At 36.5% G+C, this 9245-nt stretch overlaps 1 protein-coding gene across 1 annotated transcript in view; it reads left to right on the top strand.

Annotated features, from left to right (window-relative positions):
• Positions 1-352: 352 nt before the first annotated feature.
• The window catches only part of LOC121428810 (LDL receptor repeat-containing protein egg-1-like), a 38464-nt gene continuing 29571 nt past the window's right edge, over positions 353-9245 (top strand). Inside the window, exon 1 of the mRNA XM_041625656.1 lies at positions 353-1075. Coding sequence (XP_041481590.1) covers positions 736-1075 — 340 coding nt within the window. The 5' untranslated portion in view covers positions 353-735. The remainder of the gene's footprint in view (positions 1076-9245) is intronic.

The raw sequence follows: 9245 nt of genomic DNA, 5'->3' as shown, positions 1-9245 counted from the left end.
ATTTTTTAATGTTTTTTATTCTTCCTTTTTTATACCAACATTCAAGTCGCCTTTCTTTTTTTTTCTCCCCAACGCCTTTTTGCAAAAAAAAAGAAAAACGAATTTGCCATATCCCATGCGCTCTCTCTCTCAATCGCTATCTCTTTTCACCTCTTATTGTTTTTTTTATACTTATTGTAATATACATCCCTTGCTGCATACGCATACTTTTCACTCTTCCAACTTGCGTAAGCCGTAGTACGCACTAAGCTTGAACATTATTAGAAATCAATTACGGGATTATAAAGAAAACTATAGGATCTATCGACACATCATAGAATGACAAACAATGTTAACGACAGAGAGGGAGAGAGAGGGGGAGAGAGTGAGTGAGTGAGAGTACCTCAGGGCGAATGAAATACAATTAATCATAGTACGAGCGTGGGAGAATCTGGTAGTGAAAAGATCATCTAATCAATAGCAGAGCAGCTTTTAAAAGCAGTGCCATCTCATTTTATTTCATTTGAAAAGACGTAGCGCAGTTGCCGATTCTAAAGTGATTTTTAGGAACTACTGGTGTAACTTTTTTATCTATTTCATTTTGACTTGTGACCAAGCTAATTGATATAGAGAGATATACCCGCACGGAGTTTTCTGCGCCGTTATTTTTCTCACTTTATGTAAACGACGTCGACAAAGCAGACGACACGTCCGCTCTTTCGTCGCTTCCCGGCTTATGTTGAGTGAACCGTCTCAATGATGCTGGTTTTCCGAGCATGGACAATACCCGATGTAAATGTTTTTATTTTCGGTGCTCTTTCTCTCATTTTCCTTCTTCCACCTACTATATCAACGTCGGTTGAAGATTCTTTATTCAAAAGGCTTCGTATATTAAACGGAGAGCCTAGAATATGGTACGAAGAGTCGACAGTTTACGAGCCTTCGCCATCAGCAGCCAAGACAGTGACCATCCGTACTGTCACGGAGAGTCAGCCTGAAGAACTTGTTACTCAAACTGTTTCCCATCTGGCTAGATTTATAGGCCAACTTAATATCGGACACGATGAATTGCGCAGTATGATCACTAGATTATTTGGTGAGTAAATATTTTTTGCTAACAAGGAAACTAAAATTTCTGATAATCCTGAAGAATATTCATTGAAGCGAAAAATTTAAACGTACAACAGACAATAAGAAGGTAGGAAGAAGAAGAACATCAACAGCAACAAAAAGACGAATATGAAGAAGAAATGGAATAAGATGAAAGAAGAAGTTTGTCTATTTGACTAGGGCGAAAGGTGTTTATTCCAAATTAGATGAAACGATTTACTACAGGAGAAACGTAATTCTATACCAGAAACTGGACTCAAACGCAAAAACTCACGTCTGCTGCGTTGGCAGAGATAAGAATCGAGATGTATTTATTTTTGTTTCATAATGTGCTCATTAGTGAGATAAAAAAGAACAAAACAAATTTCCGAAGGGGGGGGGCACCCATTTATATATTATGATCATGATCCGCATTTATTCCGCAACTTATCCGGATGTAATGAAATTAAATTTAATACATACAAAGTGAAGTCGATTGGAATTACAATGGATAATTTGTATTTAATTCATTAATTTAGTTATTTGTCAAATTCTTCAGTGTAGCTCAATTTCTTATTCAATCGTAGACAAGCTCTTGCAGAGTGTCCTCCAATAATAAAGTAGTCAATTAAGATTCGAAACAGTTTAGATATGTACACAATCAAGTCAGATTACTGCATTATTATTTTTATTTCTCTTCTTTTATAATTTATATTGTAATAAATCAATTGAAATGATAATTGCAGATGGATCCGTTTCACATTTGTTTCGCCAAATCAAATGTTTCCAGTTTCAGTTGTATACTTTTAATTCATTTGTTTCTATTCATATTCTTGTACTGACCTGGATGGAGGTAAAGGGGTTTGGGAAGGGATACCTGTGGGTCATGGTAATTTAGTTAACCTTTTCCAAACCCAGGCAGCCCCGTCATCTCTATTCCAGGTCCTTTGTATTATGTCACGTATATCATATTGTTTATGTAATTTGTATTGTACTACTATTCATGTATTTTGAAATGCCGAATAAATAATATTGTCAATAATAATAATAATGATAATAATGTTCTTTGAAGTGTCCTCGAGCTACCTCTTGTTGGAGAGAGCGAAAAATGACCGCATCCAAATGAGTAAAATAAAGAGAGACCCGGATATTGACTCAATGGCTCATTGGAGAGAACCTAAGACAGGCTACTTGATGCTATAGTCATATGGTCCATTACGGAAGCTGCGGATGCTTAGGGATAAAAATCCGTAGGCATCCGCAAGGATCCGTAATATCAGTAAGCATCCTTATCTATCCAAGACTCAATCCGTAAGATCCGCAGACACAGTACAGGTCCGCAGCGGATATTTTGAAAATCTCAAAATATACGTATAAGCATCCGCAGAATATACGTTATCCATACGTAAAATATGTAACTCATACGTAAACTCATTAGAACGGGGGGGGGGTGAAGTCTTATAATCATTTAAACCTAAATCTAAAACCAATTTTTTTTACAACATTGAAATAAAGACAACAACGGGGTTTTTTACCTTGATTCACAATTTTCAATCAGGCAGTTTAAAACGGAAACATTATTATCAACATGACACGGTATCACACATACATCACATTTCTAAACAATATTTGGTTATTATTCTGTCATGTCTGCTATACCTGCCGAATGGAAAAATGTTTGCGAAAAACCTCCTAAAAATGTTCATTACCAAGGGGACAATGGCATGAACAAGCTTACGAAAGGAAGTATATTGATTTATTTATAAATTCATAAACACATCAAGAACATTTAGATATTTACAATATAAATTCCTCATAATATCCTTGGTGTTAAGAAGTATCTGAAAACTGTTGGTATATTAAATTTTGATTTTTTTTTCCCTTTGTTCAAAATAGTCTGAAACCATTGCCCATTTATTTTGGATGATTTTGAAAAAAATTACTCTCAAAATTGAACGAATATTATCTTTTAATTGTGGATCGAGGCACATTGGGTGTATTTTTTTCTATATTTTGTTTTCTATACATGTATAATATTGCTTGTTAAAGTAATTTATTAATCACATACATGAAATTGAAAAATGTATTTTCCTGAATATTAGACAGGTAGGTCCATAAGGTAAAATTAATGTTAAAGCACATTATGCTAAACATTTATTTAAAAAAAAAAACATTCTAGCTCTCATAATTGATGAAATGCGACTGACCCAAGTTCCGATCCACGTGGGCTTAGATGCGGATGGTGCGGTCGCCAGAGGAAGCCGACATGCTCAGGCACTAGTGTAAGTCATCCGTAAGTCGTCCGTTACAAGTCATGTGCCAGCGGATTTACAGCGGATGGGCTCATTCACAGGTTTTACCCGTTACATACGTAATCAATCCGTATCGTCCGCAGAATATTGGTAACTTTTACTAAAATTTCCTTTTGGTGGAAAAATACGAATTTTCATCATCCAAATATACGCAGGCATTCGCTATTTAAATGATCCACAGTGTGATCAGGTTCATGCATTCGGAAGCCCTCTTGGAATGCTCCTGAAAGGCGTGGGTCAATACGGACCTATTGAAAATTAGCGTAGTCGTAATCGCCGCGTACATGGTGCGGACCAAACGCAGATAAGCTTGCGAAATATGTTAACTGAAAAATATAGTACGTTGATAAATTTTCAAATATTGAAATATTTAAAAACCCTCTGCCAGAATTTTTATGTATACGAGTTTCCTTTAACCATTCACTTTTCCCCTGGGAAGAAAACTGTTTGGCTTGCCTGTGAAAAAGGTCTGATATTTTCTCAATAACAGAATCTGAATGAAAATATTCTGGCTGGACCAGACCGCATGGAACCATTAAGTACCAGTCCTTATAAAGTCTCGAGGAAACATTGATCCGTCTATTAAAACAACACCAATCTTTTCAGTATACAATTTTCACACTTAATTACTTTTAATACCACCTTCTTTAACATCGATTTCTGAAAGTGAAGTACTCGAGTTTCACGGAGATGCTACAAGGAGATAATAACCAAATATTGTTTAGAAATGTGATGTATGTGTGATACCGTATCATATCGATGGCCCAAACGTCATGTTGATAATAATGTTTCCGTTTTAAACTGCTGCAAATCAAAAGAACGACATCGTAGGAAAAATTAAAACTACCACCCAAACCCAGACTATTGTTCTTCCGCTGATACCCTATATCGACATATGGGTGCTGTAATGATGGTGTGGGTTAGGTTCAATGATAGATGTGGTATCTGGATGCAATGATGGTGTGGGTGTGGGTTAGGTTCAATGATAGATGTGGTATCTGGGTGCTGTAATGATGGTGTGGGTGAGGTTCAGTGATAGATGTGGTATCTGGGTGCTGTAAGGATGGTGTGGGTGTGGGTGAGGTTCTATGATAGATGTGGTATCCGGGTGCTGTAATGATGGTGTGGATGTGGGTGAGGTTCTATGATAGATAAGGTATCTGGGTGTTGTAATGATGGTGTGGATGTGGGTGAGGTTCAATGATAGATGTGGCATCTGGGTGTTGTAATGATGGTGTGGGTGTGGGTGAGGTTCTATGATAGATGTGGTATATCTGGGTGTTATAGTGATGTGCGTTTGGGTTAGGTTCAATGATAGATGTTTAATGTGGGTGTTGTAATGATGATGTGCGTGTGGGTTAGGTTCAATGAAAGATGTTGTATCTGGGTGTTGTAATGATGATGTGCGTGTGGGTTAGGTTCAATGATAGATGTGGTATCTGGGTGTTGTAATGATGGTGTGGATGTGGGTTAGGTTCAATGATAGATGTTGTATCTGGGTGTTGTAATGATGGTGTGGTGTGGGTTAGATTCAATGATAGATGTGGTATGTGGGTGTTGTAATGATGGTGTGGGTGTGGGTGAGGTTCAATGATAGATGTGGTATCTGGGTGTTGTAATGATGGTGTGGGTGTGGGTGAGGTTCAATGATAGATGTGGTATCTGGGTGTTGTAATGATGGTGTGGGTGTGGGTGAGGTTCTATGATAGATGTGGTATCTGGGTGTTGTAATGATGGTGTGGGTGTGGGTGAGGTTCTATGATAGATGTGGTATCTGGGTGTTGTAATGATGGTGTGGGTGTGGGTTAGGTTCAATGACAGACGTGGTATCTGGGTGTTGTAATGATGGTGTGGATGTGGGTGAGGTTCAATGATAGATGTGGTATCTGGGTGTTGTAATGATGGTGTGGGTGTGGGTGAGGTTCTATGATAGATGTGGTATCTGGGTGTTGTAATGATGGTGTGGGTGTGGGTTAGGTTCAATGACAGACGTGGTATCTGGGTGTTGTAATGATGGTGTGGGTGTGGGTGAGGTTCTATGATAGATGTGGTATCTTGGTGTTGTAATGATGGTGTGGGTGTGGGTGAGGTTCTATGATAGATGTGGTATCTGGGTGTTGTAATGATGGTGTGGGTGTGGGTGAGGTTCTATGATAGATGTTGTATCCGGGTGTTGTAATGATGGTGTGGGTGTGGGTGAGGTTCTATGATAGATGTGGTATCTGGGTGTTGTAATGATGGTGTGGGTGTGGGTGAGGTTCAATGACAGACGTGGTATCTGGGTGTTGTAATGATGGTGTGGGTGTGGGTGAGGTTCAATGATAGATGTGGTATCTGGGTGTTGTAATGATGGTGTGGGTGTGGGTGAGGTTCTATGATAGATGTGGTATCTGGGTGTTGTAATGATGGTGTGGGTGTGGGTTAGGTTCAATGACAGACGTGGTATCTGGGTGTTGTAATGATGGTGTGGGTGTGGGTGAGGTTCTATGATAGATGTGGTATCTTGGTGTTGTAATGATGGTGTGGGTGTGGGTGAGGTTCTATGATAGATGTGGTATCTGGGTGTTGTAATGATGGTGTGGGTGTGGGTGAGGTTCTATGATAGATGTTGTATCCGGGTGTTGTAATGATGGTGTGTGGATGAGGTGTGTAAATCGACTTTATGTAAAATATGTTGAAAACGCTATGAACTTCATTTTAATCGTCGAACGTCCTTGAAAATGAATTAAGTTGAAAAGGGGATGCATAGAGCATCAATGCTACACACATCGTCTTATCCTGATAACTGACATTAATGAATGATATTTATTCACCTATTGCATGACGTAGCACAAACTATAGATGATCGTGGGTTTGAAAAGAAAATCAAAACCTTTATTCGTTATTCCAATGTCATTAGATATGTAACAAGTTCAACTTCTCTGACTATTCTGTGCCTTGTAAGAGGCTAGGGACATTTAAAGATGGGACATTTCCGAAAGTTTTTTTTTTATTTACACATATCTTGGCGTTGCTTACGCAAATAGACCCGATTTGAGAAGTAATTTAGGTTCGCTCTCAGAAACAAAATATCTGTATTTGGGGTGTAGTTGTGTAAAACACAATTCACTAAAATTATGTTTTCTTCAAGTGGTAGCACTTTATGCTACAGCTTAACATGTGATAGACCATGTATATAAATGTGAATATGCATGACACTTTTATGAGACAACAATTTTTGATGGTGGATTTCGGTTTACCCTAATCAAACCTAAAATAGGTATATGGTTAGGCAGTAAAGCATATCATAAAACAGCTTCAAGGATGAAGCCATTGGCGAGTGCAGACGCAAGTCACATGTTCATTATTTAATTTTACCCAACCTCCGGCTCCCAGTTGTGCAATTTTTTGTGCAGCACTGTGCATTTTACCATGCATTTTAACCACAGCGCGTAAAAACTAAATACGCGTTCTTTCAAAGAATGGGCTACGGCAAGGGATTATGCGCTTACTTTTCGGCGCGCATTACTAGATACACCTACGATGTCATAATGGAAAGCATGCATGATCTCTTCCAAAATGCGATGCTCAAATTTTTGGAGAGACTCGAACCACATGTCCAATTCAAATTTTATAAACAACAATGCGCATTTAAAATTCGTGACGTAGTGACGATGAAGGTATAATAACATGCAAAAGCACTCGGCTCAAGCGCCTCGTGATTTCGCATCTTGTAAATCCTCAAATGCGCTGCACCGCACAACACACTCATAATGTGCTCTATTTGTATATTCTGCTTTATATCCTACATGAATTTAATCTTCTCTAGTTATTGGTTCAAACAGCATCATGACACCAAACATATTCTAGCTATGCTATTGAAACAGATCGCACACTAAAGACAATATACTATTCCGTGACGTCAATGATGGAATAGTGCACTTATCGGGAAAGATAGATCAGCCAGCGCGACGCGGTATCTTAATTTTGGTTCAGATTAAAAAAGATGAACTGCGAGCATAATAACTCGATTTATTGATCTAACTTATTAAAAGAATGATATAAAACATATATACCAGGCCTTTATTTCGACAGTATAGAGGGAATTATGCATCCTTGGTTTTACTGGCAAAATTACTGTTTTTTTACTCGGGGCTTCGCCCCTCGTGAAAACTAGTAATGCCAGCCAAAAATTCCCGCTTTACTTCCTCCGAGTCTGATATTTGTACAATATACAGACTCTGATGGTTGAAAGGCTAGCATTTATGACAATGTAGAAGTGATGGTACAATTGAATAATGATCGAGAGCAGTTTTGAAGTAGTGATCAGGTAAAAGTGTTTATCCTTCATCATGTAAAAAAATATATCAAACCAAGGATTCACCTATCTGTTTTTATTATTATAAATTTTATTGCTTCAAAATCAAATCACAATATACATAAATAATAACAGCAATAAATAAATCATATACATAAGTATAAAAAAAAGTATTACAATTCAGCAAGAATATCTTGATACCTGTTTACAGAATTCCATTTATCAAAGTGAACTGAAAGTTTGCCTTGTTTTACTGCGATTGCTCGCTCTACTTTTTCTAAAAAAATAATTTCATTTTTAAATTGTTTGAAGACTAAGATTTTCTCATTGTATTTTTGCTTATAAATAAAGAATTTTGCATAAAATATAATGGTATTAATAAGACTATTTTTTATTTTGACTCCAAAACAAATATCCAAAACTGAAAAAGGCAAAGTTAGAATGTTCAAATTAACTAACCATTTGTACACTTCATTCCAAAATAATTTAACAACTGGGCAACAGAAAAACAGGTGCATAAAATTACAACTAGGTGAACGTTTTATCCCAATGCGAAACAAAAAATAATTGGTTGCTATACGTCTGTGAATAAACTTGAACTGAAATGAACGTATCTTGGTATCCAAGGTCGCCCTATATAATATTTTAAAACGGTCTTGCCACTGAATTAGTGTTTTTAAACTTAAATTTAGGTCACTTTCCCATTTATCTAAGTGATTGGTATTTTCCAATTTTAAACATACATTATTTACAAATATAGAATAACAAAATTTTGTTGGTTTCTTTTGTGATAAAAATAAAGAGAGTTTCCTGTCTTCAGAAGAAAATGCGGGGTTACGTTGGGTAAACATTTTTGACCAGGTTGACTTTATAGAATCAACAATAGCGTAATAACGCATAAATTGGTTCATATGTAAATTAAAACTTAGTTGCATTTCTTCAAAAGATCGAAAACATCCATTTATATTAAGACAATCCCCAATCGACTTAATTCCTTTATCAAACCAGTGTTTGAAAAATATCAATTTACCATCTATTTTTACTAATGAATTATTCCAAATGGGTTGAGATAAAATCTCTTTAAATTTGACCGGGTTGTAATATTTATAGGAAGACCAGGATATCAATACATCGTGCCAAAATTGGCTGACATGGAAAAATGTTACATCATTAGCAAAGAAATTACCGTAAAAAATATATTCACCTCCGTGTGACTTTACTTGATGAAGAAAAAACGGTTTCCACATACCCTTATTCTGATTATCTAATATCCTTTTGACCCAAGAAATTTTGAGCGCATTACAAAAACTTTTTATGTGTGTCATTTTTAAACCACCATTTTCATATTCATTATACATTATGTTTCTTTTAATTCGATCTCTCTTTCCGCTCCATAAAAATTCAAAGAATATTTTTTGAAGGTTATCAAAAAAGCTTTGGGGTGGATCAGGTAAGTTACTGAATAGATAAACAAATTTTGGAAGTACCAGGGATTTCAGTATAGTAATCTTACCTAAAAGTGTCAAATTGCGAAAATTCCAAATTTTTAAAAGTTTATGGATTTCTTT

The sequence above is a fragment of the Lytechinus variegatus genome, chromosome 1 (genome assembly GCF_018143015.1).
Source record: "Lytechinus variegatus isolate NC3 chromosome 1, Lvar_3.0, whole genome shotgun sequence".
NCBI lineage: Eukaryota > Metazoa > Echinodermata > Echinoidea > Temnopleuroida > Toxopneustidae > Lytechinus > Lytechinus variegatus.
Note: the sequence above shows the minus strand (reverse complement) of the source record. Positions and strands in the feature narration are given on the sequence as shown.